Raw genomic sequence first — 21,484 nt, 5'->3', positions numbered from 1 at the left:
TTCCTTGCCATTCCCAGTCATTCCCAGCCATTCCATCATTCCCAGGCTGTTCCTTGCCATTCCCAGCCATTCCCAGCCATTCCCTGCCATTTCCATCATTCCCAGGCTGTTCCTTGCCATTCCCAGCCATTCCATCATTCCCAGGCTGTTCCTTGCCATTCCCAGTCATTCCCAGCCATTCCATCATTCCCAGGCTGTTCCTTGCCATTCCCAGCCATTCCCTGCCATTTCCATCATTCCCAGGCTGTTCCTTGCCATTCCCAGCCATTCCCAGCCATTCCCTGCCATTTCCATCATTCCCAGGCTGTTCCTTGCCATTCCCAGCCATTTCCATCCCATTCCCTGCCATTCCTATCCCGGTCCCAGCCTGTTCCCATCCCATTCCCATCCCATTCCCATCCCACTCCTAGCCCCATTCCCTGCCATTCCCAACCCTCTCCAGGCTCAGGAATGGCTGGATTAGCTGCCTTTCCCTGGGATTTCAGGATTAAAAGGAAGCTGTTCATTATCCACCAGTGCCAGCAGATCCCCACCGACTGGGCAGAGGGAAGCACAAGGTCCAGGGGTCCAGAGGATCGCCGGGGCTTTGCGTGGTCCCGCAACCACAGGCCCTTTGTTTGGAATGGGATTTACACCCTTCAACACCCTCCCAGACCACGCCGAGGTTGCTTTGCTGCCCACAGGAACAACTGTGCAACCCCATGCCCTGCGCCCACATATCATCATTATAGTGTGAGTGATAACGCACAGAGGAAGTGAGGTGCTGTGGAAGATCACGGAATCACCCAAAGTTCACCTAAATCCACCCCCTGACACGGGCAGGGACACCTTCCACCGTCCCAGGCTGCTCCCAGCGCCATCCAGCCTGGCCTTGGGCACTGCCAGGGATCCAGGGGCAGCCACGGCTGCTCTGGGCACCCCGTGCCAGGGCCTGCCCACCCTCACAGGGAAGGATTTTTTCCTAATATCAAATCTAATCAGCTTCCTGTCAGCCCAGAGCTTTAGGAAAGGGAAACAGACACCCCTTGGATCCTTCACCTCTCACTCAGTACTTCTAAATACTCGGTCTGGAGGAGCCAAGGAAATAAAGTTTGGTCAATAAGGTGATTGCACAGACTGCAAATCAACCACAGAGAGGGAGCACCAAGAGGATTTTAAAATCAAAGCTGGTCTGTGTGGCGAACTAGATCATCAAACACCCACAGGCACAAATGGCTACAAAGGAGCAGCCGAGGGAGAGTTTCTGCAGGGGAGAGTTGGAGAAAACCATGGGAATGAACTCACCTCTCCTTGGAGGTCAATGGAGGGATTGCAGTTGGTGAAGTCTTCCCAGAGCAGCAGCGTTTCCTCGTTCTCCTCCCAAGTTAAACTGTCACAGTCGTCATCAAAATCAAACGTCTCGCGGCTGAGAGCGGAGAACAGGCATTAACCAAAGCACTCCAGCCCCGCTCCCTCGGCCCTTTAATTAATTGTCTAGAAAAACGGGCTGCGAGAGCTGAATGAGGGCACAACGCGGCGGCTGGAAGTCCTCACAGCTTTTACAAACAGCCCGTGCCGCTGCCCAAGCCCCTCTCGCCCGGGCCCTCTGCCACCCCACAGCAGAATAAAGGATCCTTGTTGGAGCCGCTGCTCCCAGCACCGGGCCTGGCTCTGCCCTCCAGATGGAGCTGCACAGTAGCTTCCCCTGTTTGCAAAACCGCAGAAATGTTCGGAGCTGCTCTTTCCTGCGCGGCCAAAGGAGCCCAACCACGGCCCGGGGGATGTTACAAGGCACAGAACCCGCGCTGATTTCACGGGGGAGCTCAGCCAGCGGCTCCCCTGCAGCCCTTGGAGCACACGGGGGTCTGAAAGGACCAAGGATGGAAAGGCTGAGCCCCGGAGATGTGCGGAGCAGCACAAACACTCCTGCAGCTCGCAGGGGCGGGAGAGGCTTTTCGCACCGTTATCTGCTCGAGCCTTGTGCAATAAAGGAAAGTTTCAGGGCACAGAGCAGTAGCTGCTCCTGATCCTGGTTAAGGAGCCCTGACAAAGAGCTGGAATTGCTCCCTAAGCAGTCTGGATTCCAGGCTGATGCATTTTTATGGCTTTAGCTCACTTCCTCTGAGCTGATAACATCTCAGGAAGGAGCCCAATGATATCCCGGGAGGCTGCAGAGCTTGGCAAGGGACAGGAGGTTTGTCTGGATCAGCAGCACTGTAAAAACGTCATTGAAAAAACTTGGATACTCATGATTGCACCTTTTGCAATTCCACTTCTTCAAATCGGTTTCTTTTTGCAAGATCTGCCCTGGCCAGAGAGCACCAAGCCTCCTGGGCTGACCTCACACACTGCTCAAAATCCACCGCAGTTCGGAGCTTTTACTACTTAATTCTTAAAAATGAAGTTTGTTACGGCTAAAACGCAAGTCGTTTTGTTTCTGTTAATGATACCAGCTCCTCGATCCATTTCTAAGCTATTATTTTTTACCTCACAAAGACCCCAAGCCCATCCCCAATGAACCACCAACACTTTGAGCCCAGCTTGACAGAACAAGGTTCCTGCAGCACTTTGTGCCGTGGGCAATAGGACCAGGAGATAAGAATTTCTTTAGCAAGACCAAGAACAACTGGGTATCACAGGGCAAGTCTGGGAACAAAATGAAAACCTAAATGCATGACCAACCCTGCAGGTGCATTTTAACTTCTTGCTTTTTTAAAAAATCCACACGCTGCCTGCTGTCACACTGAATTTAGCAGTGGGGAAGTCAAAAATCTGTATTTATCACACTGATTATTACTGAGGGCCTAAAGACATCTGAAAGGAGTCCTAACAAGGGGAATCATCCACAGCTTTGGCAAAAACCCTCCCTCCCACACAGGGAATTCAGGCACAAAAGAGGAAACGTTCTCCCTGAAACTGAACTCTTGGCAGTGCCTGAGAGCAGAAGAGGAGCTGGTGGTTGTCAGCCCAGCTCAAATCCTGTCCTGCACTGGGTGGGAAAGCTGTGGGAGTTCTGCTCTCTGCCGTCCGGGCAGGAGCTGGCAGGGGACACCGCACACCCCCCTCGGGCACTGCAGTCACACCCACGGTGCTGCCCGGGGCTCTGCTCTGCCAAAACACAACAGCAGAGACCCCCAAAAGCTGTGGCCATCCCCATCCTGGCCCTGATGGGAGAAGGGGACACAGGGGACACCTCCAGCCACCTCCCTGAACTGCTCAGAGCAGCACCACGTGCTGAGAGTCCCTCCTGGGCTGCTGCAAACTTGCTTCGTGAGAGGAATTTGGTTTGGGGTAAAGCTTTAGGCAAAATAAACTGCAGCTCTTCCAATGTGAGAGACCGGACTTTGCAGCACAGCTGACAACACCAACATTCCTGACACCTACAAACTGTTATCCACTGATCTTCCAGGCAGATCCACCACTCCCATTTGCCTGCAGCCCAACTGAAAAACATCCCAAACGACCTGAGAGGTTTGTATCCACTCCAAGCTGAGCTTTCAGTCCAAATACCACCCAGCCAAGCAGCAGCAAACTCTAGAAATCAAATATTCAGCCCATGCGCAACAGGCTCCTGGTTTTGACCCTTCTTCCTTGCGTTTTTCCTCTTTTGCAACAACACAGAGCAGAACTAGTTTGTATCTTTCATATCCTCTGTAGTTCCTCCCACTTGAGGGAGGAGCAGAAATCTGTCAATTCTATTTGAACTTCCTCACAGCCAGCCTGTGCCAGGCTGCCAGCTCAGAGATCCCGAGGCTCAGGAGCAGCTTTCCCGGGATACTCACAGCTGGTTGAACATCCTCTTCATCTCGTCCGTGATGTTGAGGGAGCAGCTGACCTCGTCGTCCGAGAACCTGGCGTTGTCGGCGTCCTGCTCCGACAGCTCCTCGTCGGACGCCAGCTTCCGCTCCTTCTTCTTGGAGGCCACCTTGGGTGGAGAGAGCAGCGGTGACTACAGGGCTCGGCCCAGGGCCAGCGGGAAATGGGGGTGGAAGGAGAGGACGGCAGGTAGGTCTGGGTGGATGTGGCCGCCCAGCAGCTCCCGGGAATTCCAGAGATTCCCTGCCCGGCCTGCGAGCAGCGGTGGACACGGAGCACGGGGAAGCAGCTGGGAAGAGCAAAGCGAGCTGCAGGCGGCCGGCGCCCTGGGGACGTTCATGTGCTCACTGAGCCCGGCCTGGGACCTGCCAGGGGCCATGCAGAGGCTGCAAGGAGCCAGGGGAAAGCAGAAGGGGCAGCAGTGCCCGGGCTGAGAGCAGTGACAGAACTCTCCCTTCTCCTGCCACAGGTGTGGCCTCCAGCACAGAACCCCAGCAAGGAACAGACAGGAAACATTTCCAGAGAGCTTTTATTCCAGGGCCAGCCTCACCCCAGCAGCAGCAGCACACCGAGAATCCTCAGGACACAAGAAGGGTTGGCTGAGCCGTGGCAAAGCCTGGACAGCCCCCGAGAAATGAAGTTCAGGGAACTCAAGGGACACCCCTGCAAGGGGCCCAGAGGGAACACACAGAGGGCTGGGAACACACAGGATGCTCCCAGAGGATCCCAGAGGGCTGGAAACACACAGGATGCTCCCAGATCCCGGAGGATCCCCAGAGGGCTGGGAACACAGGATGCTCCCAGCTGCTGCCAGAACCACAAACACACAATCCACTCCCAACCTACAGCAGTTCTCCCTCTTCTTGGCACACAAACCGTCCCTGCTGGCCTTGTTCTCCAAGGTGTTGTCCTCCTGGTCATTTTAACCCCTGCACGCCTCTGCAGTCACCTCTGAGCAGAAAGACTCAGTAATTCTCCTCAGAGACAAGAAGGAGGCACTGGCACTGAACAGCGGCTCAACTTGCCAGAGAAATAATTCTCCTGTGAGGAGGTTTGAGTCTTTTGGGGAACACGAGGGGAAAAAAACCATCAAACGTTTCAGCAGCTTCACCAGCAGAGACCACAAGGATCTTTTACAGAGATTTGGGACAGCACTTAGCACACTGTGTGGTGTCGCTATGCACAGAAAAGCATCGGATTTACTGAGAGCCTGAACAAGACACATTGAGATGGAAGCAGAAGGAAGGTGGGTAAATCAGGGCTGAAATTGCAGTTGTGACAAGACCAGCTGCACTGGGAGTGACAGCCTTGATGCAGGCAGAGCTGTCACCGCTCACTTTTGGAGCAAATTAAAGGACTTTCCTTGGAGCAGCCAGAGCTCACCATCACAGAAATGTTATTTCTGGCCACAGAGCTCGAGCCAGAAATAAGAACATTCAGATGACAGTTCCACGAGCTTAAAACCTCTCACTTGTGAAGGGAACAAATGGGAGGGAGGAATTATACAAACCTAGACCTTTTAACACTGCTTTTCTTCCCTGCATTCAGTGCAGACTAACATCAGACTCCCAGCATAGCCTAAGGATCCTCCTGGGACTCCTTTTTTCTTAAACTCTGTGCACTTTGTGCTCCTGGCGCTGCAGCAGCTCCTGCAGCAGAGCTACACTGACAGACAGCGGGGGAAACACGGCTACGGAGAGAGAATTCAAGAGAAGGCAAACGACCTGGACCACATTGCTCAGCTCTGCTCCCTCCTGCCCTGCCCTACGGAAAATTCAGGGCCTAATCACCTGGAAAATCTTGGAAACGTCTTCCGAGTTGCGCTGCTGCGCGACATCGCACAGCTTGGCCGTGATATCGATTCGGCGGCAGATGTCCATGTCCACCTTCATGGCCTTTTCTTGGATCTTTGTGTCCAGGTCTGTCATGGGCTGCAGGAAGGACAGCAGGGATTACCTTCTATTATTAGACAGTTCAGGCAAGAAGAGATACCCCACAGTATCTCTGGAACCCCAGGCCACACCAGTGTTAAACATCACACCCTGTTCTCGGGCAGGCAGAGCACGGGCAGTCTCAGGACTCCACAGCTCAGCCCTGATTCTAACAAACTTTCAACTCAGAGGGATTTGCCACCAAAAAAAACCAAACCTGCAACCACCCCAAAAGAACTGCTCGGTGTGGCAAGGGGTAACCTCGGCGGGGCAGGAACAGGGTGGGACAATGGAATGCCCAGAGAAGCTGAGGCTGCCCCAGCCCTGGAAGTGCTCAGGCTGGGCTTGGAGCACCCTGGGATGGTGGAAGGAGTCCCTGCCCATGGCAGGGAGTGGGACTGGATTGTCCTGAAGGTCCCTTCCATCCCAAACCATTCTGGGATTCCATAAATAACACTTTCAAAATGGAGAACACCCCCGTGTGTAGCGTGTGCAGAGCAGAATGAAATGTAAATCCTGGTGAGGATGCAACACTTCCCCTCTTTCAGACACAAAAGCTGTGCCTGCACGGAGAAGCTGCAGTTAAACCAGAATCCAGACTCCACAGCAACTGCGCACAGAGCACAGAACCAGCAAATCGTGACTGGATCCAAAGAGATCCATGAAAACCTTGGCACAGAGAACACTCCTCACTGGCACTAACCTGGCTTCCAGCCCAGCAAAAGTTCTGCATGGAAATTTCTCTGTGAAAAATACTGCCTTGTAGTAGTTCTAATCTCTAAGAGATACTCCCACTCAGACAGAACATCTGGCTCCTTATGAAGGAAGAAACATTAAAAAACCCCCAACACATATTTCTCATCCTAGTCCAGACTTGCTCTCCTGGACAGTCTCACTCCTTAGCAATGCTTCCACCTGGGACACAAAAGTGCAAAAACCCTTTGCAGACCATTCTCAAACACCAAATCCCCTTTCTAAGAGGAAAGCTTTGGGCTTTTTGTTGGTTTGGTTTGCTTTTTACCACCTTTTTTTTTGTTTGTTTTAAATTATTACAGAGTCCTCACTACCCCCTGTGAACCACCTTTGGAGTTTGAGGTTTTTTGGTTTAAATTTTCACACAGAGTCTCCTCCAGCCCCTGTGAACCACCTTTGGGGATCTGTGCTTTCCACACACACTGAGGAAAATAAATCTCTCAACACTGACACACTCCACACAATCTTACCCGCTGAACTGCTGATCCTTATCTGCAGGAAGGAAAGAGCCACGTGCCAACATTTTGCACTTCGCTCTTCAAATATTTGCCCAGCGAGGTTCAAAACAAGCACTGCCAGTGCTTTCCCTCATCCCTGAAAGGCTGCAGAGCCCAGAGCGCTTTCCCTGAGCCCAGGAGGATGTTTGCCCTCAGCACCACTCCCTTTCTGCACACACGGAGCAGCGGCAGCTCCTCCGTGAAGCGGAGTCAGGCCACGGCCCCAGCAGCCTCCCCCTGCCAGGCTCCAACCAGGCACAGCCACCCTCCATTAACCACCAGAAGGACACACAGCTAATTGCCAAATTTCCCATGAGCGGATCTAGTGGCCCTGAGAGAATGGATTTGACACCCGGGAGCGGGTTCTGCAGGTTTATGTGAAGTCAGGGGAAGGCTGTTGTGTGCAAAAATTACGGAGTAAATCAGCGTAACAGGGATTATTCCTCAGACAAGTGGCTTCAGCACTACCTCACACTTCCTGAGAAAGGCACCTTAATGTTCACCTGGCTCATCTTTCCAGATATCTGCAGGCCCTTACTTTTAAATGAAAGAATTTTATCCAGTCAGGGCCTAAAAGAGCCTCTGGCTTTGAAGAGTATTCAATATCTAATGAGACATGAGGAAATTCCTGAGAAAACAAGACTTTTTATTCTTTTTTTTTTTTTTTTTTTTTTTAAAGCATGAGGTTGAACCTGCCCTGGAAGCAAAGCCAGCACCTGAACCAGGATTATTGGATTCTTCTTTTCATAGTTCCATTAAGGGAGATGGGAAACACTTGTTCCTCCCTGGGAGGGTGGGCAGCCCCTGGCACAGGGTGCCCAGAGCAGCCGTGGCTGCCCCTGGATCCCTGGCAGTGTCCCAGGCCAGGCTGGATGGGGCTGGGAGCAGCCTGGGACAGTGGAAGGTGTCCCTGCCCCTGCCATGGGGTGGAACAGGATGACCTTTAAGCTCCTTCCAACCCAAACCATTCCATGATTCCATACAGTGTGTTGTTCCTTTAGGAACAGGATCTTCTTGCATGACTCCAGGCCAAGTCCCCACGGCAGCAGCTCCTGGAGCTGCACAGGGCTGGACCTGCACCCCAGTCTGGGAGTTTTCCAGCCCTTTTTTCCCAGCCCCGAGTGCTGCCCACCACTGTGGGGAAGGGAGGGGAGGGCAGAGTCCTGCTCATGGGGTAAGCAGCAGTTAATGCATCTCCACACAGACCAGACAGGAAGCAGGGAAGGGGGATCTGCCTGATGCATTAGATCCCAGCAGCCATCGCTAATTACACAGCAGCACTGGCTAATTAATCACCTGGCCGTGGGTGAAGCCACGTGCAGGACACACACACACCCACTGAGGGCCCTCTGTACTTACATCACTCATCAGACCCTTAAAGACCACCAGCTCAGCTTTCAGCCTCTCGATCTTCTCATTCAGCTCCTCCTGGAGAGCTTCTGCTTCCTGTGCCTCCTGCAGGAGGGAAAACACCCGGGAGGTGAGAGGGGAGAGCTCCAGAGCTCCTCACTCAGCCTGAGCAGGCTGGCAGGGCGCCAGAAAAAATGGGGTTAGAATGGAACTTCACTCCTTAGTGACATTTAATTGTTATCTTCCATTGTAACTTCCACTGCCTCCTCCCACTTCGTCACAAACTTTGTAACAAACTTCATCGTTTCCTGCTCCAGCTTCCCACTGGCCTCTAGAGCAGCACAGCTGCTCTAGCCAGAAGGCAGATTTTGAATTAAAAGACAAATAAAACGCTGACCAGCATGACAAAAGGAGCAGAAAACCCTGCACCCTTCACTCCAAGCTGCTCAAACCTCACCTCTCTCAGTGTTTCCACCATGGATTCCAGGCTCATCCTTCTCGTCAGCTCCTCTTCCCATCTGAAAGGCAAGATGTGCAAAGTGTTAATTACAGAGAAAAGTGGTTTTTCCTCTCAGAATCACAAGTGTTCTGATAGCTGTGGGAGGATGACAGTTATGGGAACTGCAGAGCAGATGGTCTCCCCCAAACCAGAACACGGAGCCTGGGAGGGAAGAAAAGCTGTCTCCACTTTTCTTGGGATCAGCATTCCTCCTGCTCTCACAGCCAACAGAATCAGGGAATCGCAGAGCTTTGGGCTGGGAGGGACCTCAGAGATCCCACTCCAGCCTTCCCCTATCCCAGCCACTTCCAGGGGTTCAGGGGCAGCCTCAGCTCCTCCGGGCACCCTGTGCCAGCCCCACCCTAACAGGGAACAATTCCTTCCAATTTCTAACCTGAATTTCCCCTCTTCCAGCTCATTTGATATTTGGCTGCAGATAAGGCAGGAAGTTTCCGCTCCAGGAACAATCAGGGAAGTTATGTCAGTCAAAAACCTTACAATTGCCCCGTTCAGCCCAAGCAATCCATATGTTTCTGTGCCTTCTGTATCCAAATCCTCAACCACCACCATGCCCCAGTGACTCCCCAGCCCTCCAGCTGCCAGGAGAGCACTGGGACAAGTCCCCGAGGGCTGGGTGCCCGCACTCAGTGCTGAGGGTGGCAGGGAAGGAGACAGAGCTAAAACTGTTTAATTAAACCTCACACCCTGTCTGAGGTCATTACGGGGGCTCTGAGCAGCCTGGTCTGTGGAAGGGAATGAAACAAGATGACTCTGAGGCTGCTTCCAGCCCAAATCATTCTGGGGTACTACAATTCTTTTTTTAAGTGTTTTTTTTTTTTTTTTTTTTAAATCCTGGTTTTAAGCACCGAAACTCTACACAGCAAACCCAGAATCTGACAATATTAACTGGAAAGATTCTGGGAAAATGATGATACACATCCATAAACATGGTCTGAGTTCGGGGGGAGAGGGAAAGCCAAAGCCCTCTTTGGACAGGCACCACCACACACCTGCCTGGGCTGTGGGGACAATTAAATTTCCAGGAATTACACTCCTGGAAAAGAAACTTTAGATACCACAAATCTAGAAGAATCCTGTGAACAGGCTCTCCACGTGCCATCACAACCATTTCTGTTGCTACTTCAGCACTCCTCAGAGTTCAGCTGGAACTGTGAGGCCAGAAACCCGTGGAATCAAAGAAAATAGTGGTTAAATCCACCAAAAACACATGGATTCATCCCATTTTCCAAGGCACAGAGCACGTGGTGATGGCTGGAGAGCAGGATGAGCCCGTGGAGGCTGATTTGATGCCCACAGCAGCAATGGACACAGCTCTGCTTTCAGAGGGCAGAGTTAATCCCACCTGGAAAGGACCAGAGGGAATGTCTGGGCAGGGAAGGACACGATGCAGGCTGCACTCGCCGCAGCTCCGAGGACATTCCTGCCCCATCCACTCTTCCCTGCTGCTGTGGGGCAGGAATATCCAGCACAGCAGCCTGTGAGAGGTGGATTTGTGCAGGAGGACTTGTTGTGCATCTTTGTACCAGCGCCGATTCCACTGCCAAGCAGAGGAAAATATTTAGGCTGGAATTTGCATTTGTCACCAAACGTTTCAACTCGGATTTCCATGCCCTGGGTAGGTTTTGTACTAATTACATGTGCATTGCTATAAAATTAGCAACTTTGCCTTTCACATTCTAATATCAGAGGCAAGAAGGTGAAATTAATTAAAGCAGGCAATTATATTGGCAATCTAGGAGCTGCTTCTCCTGTTACAGGGCAATCATCCCTCCCTTCTGCTGCCAGTCGTGGATGGGAGTCGAGCAGACACTGCAAAAATTGATCTGCTGCTTCTCAAGGATTTAACTCTTGGGAGGAGGGATCCTTGGCTCCATCCAGCCCAGAATTATTGCCTCCTCACCCTGCCCTGTGCCTTCTGCAGAGGGAGGGAGGGATTTTTGGACAACGTCATCTGCGTGTTTTCCCTGACTCTGCCAAAAGCCAGGAGAAAGGATTAGAGTTCCTCCCCAGCAGGTCAGCCACGGCAGCTGCCAGAATTACACATTCCAACCTCCCTTGTCCTGCAGGAATCCCAGGAGCTCCATTCCTCTCCTTTGTGCCTTTTGCAGAGATTTACAGACCTAATTCCTGCCCAGCAAACCCGAACCAGTCTACAGGAGAAGGGGAAAAGGTGCCACCTTCCACACACCCTCCCACAATCCCTGAGTTTCTCTTAATTACAGCAACAATTAAACCATCAGGTGATTGTTAACCTGTTTTTAACCAGAATTTTTAAAGTCCCTGCCTGAGTGAAGGGAATTTTCCCAGGTCTGGCAAGAAGGGTACTGCTAACCATTAATATCAAATTCTTAACCCCAGAGCACATTCCTCCCACCCACCACCAAGCTGATTAACCTCATTTAACAGCTCAAAATGCCAATCCTGCTTTCCCCTCGCACTTAAACCTCGGGAGAATATTTGCAGTGCAGAGAGGAAGGAGCCTGGCAGGAAGGCAGGGGATGACAATGGAGCAGAGGATTAATTCTGCATTTCAACTTCCAGGGAGGGGAGACAATAAGAAGATTGCTCATTCCTGTGATCATCCTGTGTTCGCTGCAACTCACCTGACTTTAAAGGGACCTCGGCAGCTGTGCTGCTGCACATTCCCAAAATCCAGGAGTCAGGGCACTGAGAGGATGCTAATTATGGCTCTGCTGCCTTTATTATTCACCACACTCAATTATCCTCCCGGTGGTTTATATTCATCAGTATCTTTCTCCTCGGTTACCATCTGAAGTCAGAGGAGTCTTTCACAAAGTGTAAGCCCAGCAGGCTGTGGATGCCCCTCTGCTCCCTGGCAGACAGAACCAGGAGATGCGGCCCAGAATCTCCACAGAAGGGCCCTGGAGCTCCCTGAATCCCGAGGAGAGGGAAGCACCTCCTGCTCAGGAACACCCCGGGAGGGGAGCAGGAGCTCCCTGATCCCTGTGGGGCCCTTCCAGCCCAGGATATCCCACAGTTCTGCAATACCCAAAGGGGAAATGGCTGGAAAACCAGCAGCCTCCCCATCCCTGCAGCAGGATATGAGCTATGCGGCTGCTCCCCAAACACACTTTATTTCTTGGCTCGCATGCAGCAATTGCAATGGTTTCCAGCTGCCTCCAAAAATCCTTTTCTCTGACTCAGAAACGTTGCCATCCAAAGCTCCCAGTCTTTGGGGCTTTTTATTACATTTTTAGTTATTTCTTCTAAAAAAAGATCAGCAACATGAAAAGCCTCGCCAGGCTTTTTATTTTTTTTTCTTTCCTTCTTTCCCACCTTCCAAGGACGTGTCAGTTCCATCCACCCGCAAATAAAATAAAGGGCAAGTCTGACTTTTCTGAAGCCCGTTTTTTCCCCAGATGTGACACATCACATTCCAGGGGCATTCCGTCATTCCTTCGGGCCCGGCTCAGCCCTGCCTCACGTCTGAGAGGAGAACAAAGGACGCCCGGCGCTCTGGCAAGGATATCGGGCAAACAAAACACGGGAGCAGGCAGGATTAGCATTGCTTAAAGCGCTGTTCTTGTAAAGCTGAGTCACACCGAGAACTCTGTTCCCTCGGAAATCGGAAGAGCAACCAGCAGCTCCCAAAAAAAACAAAAGAGATGGAGACGCCTCGGGATAACAGCCCTTAAGAGCTTCTCCCGGTTTTCCAGCCTCAGTGTCCACGGAATGACACCAAGCCCTGTGCTGACTCCAGCCCCAAACCACTTGGCCAGTGCACTAAAACCACACTCAAGGAACGGGATGCTCCTCCTTCCTCCTGTCCCGGCATCACATCAGTTCACAAAACACACCAGGGAAGGGCAGCACACGCACAGAAACCCCCGTGCAACAGTCAGGCGGTTTTGGCCAAGTCTGCCTTGCCGAAAGCTGTTCAAGAATTGCCTTTTGGAGGGATTTTAGAGGTCTGGTTTGATTTCACCAAGGAACAACGCGCTCCCAGAAGGCACCAGGTACCAACACGCTGCGTTAAGAATGTTTTTGCTCAAGGCAGAAAGGCACAAACAGAGCAGCTGATCGTTAATGACGCCTGATGGTATCAACTGGATTATTCTCCCATTAAAAATATCCCTCCCTCAAGGAATAAAACATTCATCAAGTCATACTTAATAACGAAGTATTTATTCCATAAGCAAAGGGTTTTCTTCATGGAAACTCTTTTTTGTAGGGTTGTGGAGAGAAGAAAACGTCCAAAAGGAACAATAGAAGCTTTGGTTGTGGTCTGAGAACCTCCTGTGCCACTCTGAGGTGCCAGCAGAGGCTGTCACCCCTGTACTGGAGTGTCCCCAGCAGTCCTCGGGGAAGGGAAGGGAAGGGGAGGGGAGGGGAGGGAAGGGGAAGGGAAGGGGAAGGGAACTCCAGAGCTACCAGGTTTAAGTCCACAACAGGAAACTGAAGCGTTGGTTTGAGCAGTAACCATGAAATGCTCGTGGGGACAGGAACTAACAATTCCCGAACACACAAACACCCTGAACCACCAGGGAACAGAACCACTGGATTTCCCTGCACCCAATGGTGCACCCAGTGGTGGCACCAGCTGCTCCCAGCCCTGCTCTCCCGTGGGACAGGAGCAGCTCCCCTGGCAGGGCACAGCTGCCAGGGACCGGCCCAGCCCTGGGGCCAGACATCGACACTTAGAGTGCCCCGAGACCGTGCCCTGATCCCAGGACTGGCCTGGTGCTCCCAACCTCCTCCCGCGGGGCTGGGCTGCTCCAACGCCCGTGTGGCACTGACAGGAGCCCCGAGCACGAGGCCGTGCCCATGCTGGCACCGTGTGGCACTCACCGGAGCCCCGAGCACGAGGCCGTGCCCATGCTGGCACCGTGTGGCACTCACCGGAGCCCCGAGCACGAGGCCGTGCCCATGCTGGCACCGTGTGGCACTGACAGGAGCCCTGAGCACGAGGCCGTGCCCATGCTGGCACCGTGTGGCACTGACAGGAGCCCCGAGCACGAGGCCGTGCCCATGCTGGCACCGTGTGGCACTGACAGGAGCCCTGAGCACGAGGCCGTGCCCATGCTGGCACCGTGTGGCACTCACCGGAGCCCCGAGCACGAGGCTGTGCCCATGCTGGCACCGTGTGGCACTGACAGGAGCCCCGAGCACGAGGCCGTGCCCATGCTGGCACCGTGTGGCACTCACCGGAGCCCTGAGCACGAGGCCGTGCCCATGCTGGCACCGTGTGGCACTCACCGGAGCCCTGAGCACGAGGCCGTGCCCATGCTGGCACCGTGTGGCACTGACAGGAGCCCTGAGTGACCTGTGACCCCACGATGTTCTGGGCACGTCCCTGGTGGCACTCACACGCTGGGAGTTGCTCAGCCCTGGCCCAGGGGTGCAGGATGTGCCCACGAATGCCACCCCAACGCCCACAGGGCAGCCAGCAGCGGCACAGGGTGAACCTCTGCACGCTGAGCACCGACGGCGCTGCCAGGGACTCGGCGGCCCCTGCGATGAACAAACCTGGCTGCCCACACAAAAGGATCCACGCTTTCATCCTGTCACCGGCCAAGGTGGGAATCTGGGGAGGGGTTCTGCTGTTTGGGGAGGGTTTTTTGCTGTTTGGGGAGAGGTTTTGCTGTTTGGGCAGGGTTTTGCTGTTTGGGGAGGGGGTTTACTTTTTGGCATGGGAAAGGATCATGTTCCAGACCTTCTAAACAGATTCAGAGGAGCCCTCATGACACCAAACTTCTGCTGCAGCGCCAGGGTCCATTTAATCATTTTGTCAGCCACGGGAAGAGCCACCTCTGACCCCTCACCCCAAACCATTCCTGAGGCTGGAAGGGAGTTCAGGATTGTAAACACAAACACTTCCAGCATCTCGAAAGATCTGAACCAGACAAGATGGATTTCATTTTTAAAAAAGAACTCTGTGCAGCCTTCTTTACTTCAATGGAATCCAAGAGTGGTTTGGGTTGGAAGGAGCTTAAAGCTCATCCCATTCCACCCCCTGCCATGGGCAGGGACACCTTCCACTGTCCCAGGCTGCTCCAAGCCCCATCCAGCCTGGCCTTGGACACTGCCAGGCACAGGGCAACCACAACCTCCTGGGTCTTGGTAAACGAAACAAAAGAAACGAACAGACAACAAAAAGAACAAAACAAATGAACAATTCACCATTCTCTCTGATTTTGGAACCCTTCCCTAAGAGATCATTCTCCTTCCAGTCTTTGTTTTGCACTAAATTAGACATAAAATTGCATCAATCCATTAGATTCCTCACAACTGCCACATCTGTCTAAATGAGCATTTTTAAGATGCTGTAAGATACAGGGATTCCTCCTGATTATCCCAAGCGTTGATCACGTTGATCCAACATGCCCAGCCCTCATTGAAACAAATTAAATGCTACTTGATGAGCTCCATGGAAAACATATTAATTTAATGGGAAGATTCCATTAGAGCCTGCCTGGAACAAGAGATGCAGCACTCGAGTGAAGTTGTGTCTCTGCCTGTTGCAACACCCTCTCCCCAGAAGCTCTTTGCCAAAAACCATTCCAGCATCAAAATTCCCAAACATCAGAGCCATGGGGGAGTTTATCCCTGAGTCTCCGTGGTGAGACCTCAAATCTCTGCAGAGCAAAACTTCCCAAACATCAGAGCCATGGGACATTCTATCCCTGAGCCTCCGTGGTGAGACATCAAACCTCTGCAAAGCAGAATCTGCCCCTTGGCACTGCTCGTGTCGGCTGTTCCACCATAAAGGAGATTTTAATGTTAAAGCCTTATTCTAGACCTGGGCTCTACTTAAAGCACCAAGCAGACCTTTGAACAGCAATCCCTTGTGAAGAAAATTGCCAAAAGGAGTTACTCTACAGGAAAACATTGCCTAATTACAGCCCCTGATTACACCCAGCGAGGAAGATGCTCCAGCCTGTCAGTGGAACCACAAGAAAAATCATCTGCAGGTTCCTTTGTGTCTCCTCGCTGCCCACACGGGCTGTTCAAACAAAACCCGGGTTTCATGACGCCACAGGTCAACAACATCAAGTAAAAGCAGCAGCCGTGCCTGCATTCCTTCAGAGGGAAAATTATGGGGCTCTCAGCAGAGCAGGAGGATCCAGAGGGAACTGTGCAACTGCCAGGGCAGCTTCAGACAGCCTGCAGAGCCCCGAGTCACCGCTCCTCTGTGACTTATCCTGCCGCCACACTGCCCTGGAAGGGCTGAAGCTGCCTTTGGAATCTTGGATGAGCTCAGGATCCCTCTTGTTGTCCCTGCCCAGCCCCTTGCACAGAAATCCATTCACAAGGACACGAGAAACTCCTTCAGAAGGGGCCCAGCACGGCAGGTGAGGCTGCTCTGGGGTGTTCTCAGTGTGTTTGATCCAACAGAGGATGCCCTGGCCTCGCACAGACCTGCTGATTATGGACTTGAGGGTTTCTCAGTCTCACACCCAGCCAAGAGAAGGAAAACCTTATCACTCTCTGGTTTCAAAGCCATTCCACAGGAGAACCCAGAACTTCTGCAAGTAGGAGAAGTCTGGACAGAAAAGTTTTGTACAGCTCAGCTTCCTCTTTCTGCTGCCCACTCTTCCCTTCCCTAATCCCATTTCTTATCCTCCTGGAGAGAAAGATCAGGCTGAAGGCAACAGAATCCAGCCTGATCATCACCGATGTGCCTGTTCCACAATTGTAAATGATTTTAAACATTGTTTACCAGGTTAAACCCATGAGAAGTGTCCAAAGCCACAACTCCCACCCACGATGGCCACGAGTACACACTCCTGAGGTGAACCTGGCCATGGAAATTAATCCCTTAGTTAATTCCTTCCCAAAGTTTCATGGAAGCTCACAGCATCTTTCCACTGCAGCCCGGCCCTTCTGCTGCTCCTGAGCTCAGGAAATCAGAGCTGCTTCAGAGCAGTTCCATCCCCAAGAGCAAAACCACGAAAGGCCTCTCTGCCTGTGCAGTCCTTATAAATAAAGTATCCATGCTCAAGAAATTGGAGCGTAATTAAGAGTACATTTTATCACACCTCCCACCGTTGTGCCATGGCAGGAACACAACGTTTCCTGCAGAGAAAGGATTTGGGGTTAGTCATAAACTGCTCTGGCTGATAAGACGCCACCAGGTGTGGAGAAAAGGCTCAGGCTGTAATTTGCGATGTGATAACGGAGACAGAACAGAGACAGAATGGGAACTAAACTCTGCTTTCTGTCTCTTCCTCTGCAAATTTGTGTCCCAGCACCAAAACCACAAGAAAACAGACCAAGCTGGATTTCACAGAATCCCAGGATGGTTTGGGTGGGCCTTAGAGCTGATTCAGTTCCAATCCCTGTGCCATGGGCAGGGACACCTTCCACTGTCCCAGGCTGCTCCAAGCCCCATCCAACCTGGCCTTGGACACTTCCAGGGATCAGGAATCCTCAGCTTCTCTGGGAACCTGTGCCAGGGCCTCACAGGGAGTGATTTCTTCCCTCTATTTTACCCCTGGCAGGCTGCAGGCAGAGCCAAAGCTGGTTTTATTTCCCTGCGCAGCAGCAACTTCAATTCATTTTTCACTCCTGTCAAAACCTTGCTGACAGTGTTTACAATCCCTGAACAAATGCACGGCTCTTAAGCACGAACAAATAATTCTGCAGTGGGGATCTGCTGCAGGTTTTGACAGCTGAGATGCAGTTTTTGGGGAGGCAGAGCAGCCCCCAGGGAATGGGAGAGCGATTTGTCCAGCTCTGCCTCCCAGTCCCAGCCCAGGACTGCAGCAACCCAGAACTGCTCCCAACAAAAGAACCTTGTGGGAAACAGAAGCTGGGCAAAGGTCTGCAGGGCTGGCCTGGGCTTCGCTGTGGGGGAGAGGGAAATCTCTGGGAAATCATGGAAAAGCAGCCAAGAGAACGAGCACAAACAAGTCCACGATCAGAAAAACAGAAAAACATCGGTGGTAACGCTGGACAAAAACATCAGTGGGGAAATGTGCAGCATAGAGAAGAGGAACATCTCCAAAGCCAGATACCCCAACGAAGTGAAGAAAAAAAAAAGGAAAATATGTTGATGAACTTTAAACTTCCAAATTCTGAGACTGGCCCTCATTTCTTTGGAGCCACCAGAGACACACCAGGGATGGGTGAGCTGCCAAAGAGCTGAATTAGCCACTTATTTTTTCCCTTTCTCTATACAGACTTTTATTAACAGCAAAAAGCAAACTTAGACTGGGCACATCCTGGTTTCAATTTGGGAGGATGGCATCACATTTCCAAGGCTTTTTCCTGTGCTGGTGTTCTTGTTTTACCTCTGAGGGGTCTCAGGGTGCTGCTGGAAACTCATGGACTGGCACAACTGGAGAACAGAGAGGGAAAGGAGAATGGTTTGGGTTAGATGGGACTTTAAAGATCAATTTATTCCTGCCATGAGAGGGAAAGGGGAAATTCCACAGAACTCAACTAAAAGTGGGAAGAAATCCCATTTTCCCAGAGCTCCAGCAGTGTCTGTACCACACTCTTGTTTTTAGCTCCACTCTGATCAAACTGGTTCCTTTTTCCCAACCAGCAGCTCCACACTCCTGTGTGCACATTACCAAATCCTTATCTCCTGTGCCACTGAGGGATGCAGGGAATGTTCTCCGGGCCTGGGAAGACAAGGCTGGGCACAGCTCAGGGAACAGCCCCACGGAACGTCACACTCCTGTACAAGTGTTGTCACAACTGCAGATAAAGTAATTACTGCGGGTCCTTTGGAAACAGGTAATCTGAAAAGCACAGGATTACATTGCTGGGAGTGCTGCTGGCTACCAGTTAATTATCAAATCCCCAATTCCCACGGAAGGGAACCTCCAGCACTACAAACCTCCTGCATTACCAACAGCCCCACACGCACACACATTTATTTACATTTCTTTTACACCTCCGCCTGTTGACAAGCTGCAGTTTTATGGGATTCAGTGTGTTGTGCATTCAGGTGCTTTGTCCCAACACTTGTGGCACAGGCAAATATAAAACACTGCTGGGAAAAATCCAGCTGAGTAAATTCACTGATGACCATGCCCTTTGAAGAAAATACTACCAAAACACAGCAGCACATGCTTTAGAAGCATTAAGGCTGCAAAAGATCCTGGACTCCTACAAAACTTCAGCAAGGGGCACAGAACAGAGACGCTGAGCCTGAAGAAAGCATTGATTTAAGTCAATATTTTTTAAAAATCTTCCCACAAAAGTCCCAAACTCAGTTATTCTCTGTTCCAGAGGAAGTGCTCTGTGTTTATCTCCCCACCTATGGCATGCAGTGGGGGTAAATCTCATTGTGAGGGTCTGGCAGCCCTGAACAGATGAGAAGCACAAGTTGGAGACCTTGAAGGAGTATTTTTTGCCAACCCTGCAAGAGCAGGGCAGGAGGAAGGAGCCCATCCAGGGCTTTTAAATCCCATTTCAGCCATGTGATGCCTTGGGATGGAGACCCAGAACAGAGGCTGGACAAGGTTGGGAGAATGAGAGAATAAAAGTGGAATTTGTTAAAGGCCTTCCATAGACACACCTCGGGCAGTCAGAACGACACCCAAGGCAGACCATGGTCACCAGTTTTTCAGACAATTATAAATTTGGTCCATTTGCATATCAGGGGTTCATCCTCCAATTAGAGCTTCAGGTAATGAAGTCATTAACCCCGGTGTGCTCAATACAACTCATTTTGTTTGTACTTCTCAGGGTCTGAGACTGACGGGTGTCCCCGAGTTTCAGGCCCAGAGGGGAATTGTTTTGCCTGAATAAAACGGGAGAGCAGCAGCTGACAGGCCGAGGAGTTTTCGGGGAGTTTACACACTAAAGCAGTACAGGAGCTGAAAAATATAAAAGCTAAAATCCCAAGGCATCACACGGCCCGGACTATTCATCATCTCCAATTCTTCTGGTGCGAGTGCTAATGTGAGAAACTCGTAGGGAAGGTCAAAAGAAGCTTCAGAGCCCCATGGCAGACAAAGGGGAAGGAACACAGCGCGTTGATTGTGCCGTGTGATCCCTTTGGCCAGCTCAGCCCCATCATTACTGACAGCTCCGGGCAGAGCGGGGAGCAGCTCCCGCAAATTGGAGCCGGCTTGTTTACAAGGGAGTTCCCGACAGAGCTGGAGTGGTGGGAAGGGCCGATGGTGCCTGAGTCACGGGATAATCGCCGCAAAATCCAGCCATTGTTCGGGGAAACTTGGAAATTGCCTCGCGCTCCTCGCTTCACCAAGTGTAATAAACCGGCAGGAGACGGGCACCGGCGTGCCTGCACCAAGTGTAATAGAAAAAAAAAAAAAAACAAACCCAATTGGGATTAAAAAATGGATTGAAAAGAATACAAAAATCTTATCCCGGCCTTTAACAGAGTTTTAATAATTTGCTAAGATGCAGGATTTGCCCACATGAGGGCTTTGGGAAAAATCCTCCATGCCCTGCAACCGGCACCCAAGGCAGCGTTATGCAAATATTCGTAATAGATAAAAGTTCTTTGCAAGCTGTCACCAAAGATGACTTGGAACTCCCACCCTCCCCACTGGAAATGTGACTGGCCTCGGCATCCCGAGGTTTCCAAAGCAGGGGGTCCCACCCACCCTGTTTCTCCTCTCCCCACTTCAAACTCTTATTCCTTCACCTCCCCTTCAGAAGGTGAATCTTGGGGTAACATGGAACACCCAAAAATAAATCCCACAGGGCCTGAAGGGCATTACCAGCCCCAGGCGGCTTTGGCAGGACTCACTTGGGAGGCCAAGAACCCCAAGAGCTTCAAAACAAAACCCAGAACACAAGACTTGAGTTGATTTTCAAGGCTCTCCCTCAACTCTTTGAACAGCATGAGAAGAACCCGTATTTTCCATATACACCTGTGTTTCCCCTTCTCTCACCTTTCCTTCTTCTTCTACCCTGAATTCTCACTTCTTTTTTTCTGTTTGTTTGTTTGTTTGCTTGTTTGTTTTAATCCCCAGAATGCAGGAGACTTCCAGAGCTGATCAAAACGTTAGCACACAGGAGGGATCTCGGGCAGCAGGACAGAGAATAAGAGAAACAAACCCCACAATAAACCAGATGTGAAATCATAATCAAGAACGTGCTCTAACAAAACAGAAGAACTCCACACAGCTCCTGGCAGCCGCTCTGAGGAGGTGACACAAGAGCGTGCTCTAACATACACCATCACCCTTTTAAAAATACATTTGTGTTTTTATGGTGCTCAGGACATTTCCTTTGTCATTTCTCACCTCCTACTGCTGCCGAGGCCTCGCAGCACCAGCAGAGACTTTGCCAACGTTGTGGCAGCTCAGACAAGGAGTTCCAGGAGGGATTTAAGGCCATAATAAGATCTGAGCCGTCGGAAAGTCCAGGCAAACTTCTGTGGCATGTTTTTTCCTTTCCCTTCCCTATAAACACCTCGTGCTGGCTCTCCTGGAGGCTGCCAAGTGAAAATAGTGCATTATCTCAGCGGCTGCACATGACTCCGGGGAAGATTCCTCCAGCACGGCTCCCAGGAACTGTCCACCAGGCCCGTGACTCCAGGAAAGCTTTCCCATGTAGGGTGAGGATTGTTTTGTGTGACTTCAGGGCAGCCTGGTGGAGAGGGAAACGTGGAGGTTCGAGTGGTGCCGTGGGTCTCCTGCTCTCCAGACAGAGAAAGGATTTCCTGGCACTGGAATTGCCTCAAGGGGAGT

The 21,484-nt window shown here is 51.5% G+C and overlaps 1 protein-coding gene across 1 annotated transcript in view; it reads right to left on the bottom strand.

Annotated features, from left to right (window-relative positions):
* The window catches only part of IFFO2 (intermediate filament family orphan 2), a 40,445-nt gene that overhangs the window by 5,047 nt on the left and 13,914 nt on the right, over positions 1–21,484 (bottom strand). Inside the window, 5 exon segments of the mRNA XM_066203080.1 lie at positions 1,285–1,405; positions 3,762–3,904; positions 5,586–5,726; positions 8,336–8,431; positions 8,784–8,844. Of these exon segments, the coding sequence (XP_066059177.1) occupies positions 1,285–1,405; positions 3,762–3,904; positions 5,586–5,726; positions 8,336–8,431; positions 8,784–8,844 (562 nt within the window).

The sequence above is a fragment of the Chamaea fasciata genome, unplaced genomic scaffold (assembly GCF_029207755.1).
Source record: "Chamaea fasciata isolate MVZ Bird 193981 ecotype frontalis unplaced genomic scaffold, bChaFas1.0.hap1 SCAF_23, whole genome shotgun sequence".
Taxonomy (NCBI): Eukaryota; Metazoa; Chordata; class Aves; order Passeriformes; family Sylviidae; genus Chamaea; species Chamaea fasciata.
This window is presented reverse-complemented; position numbering and strand designations above follow the sequence as displayed.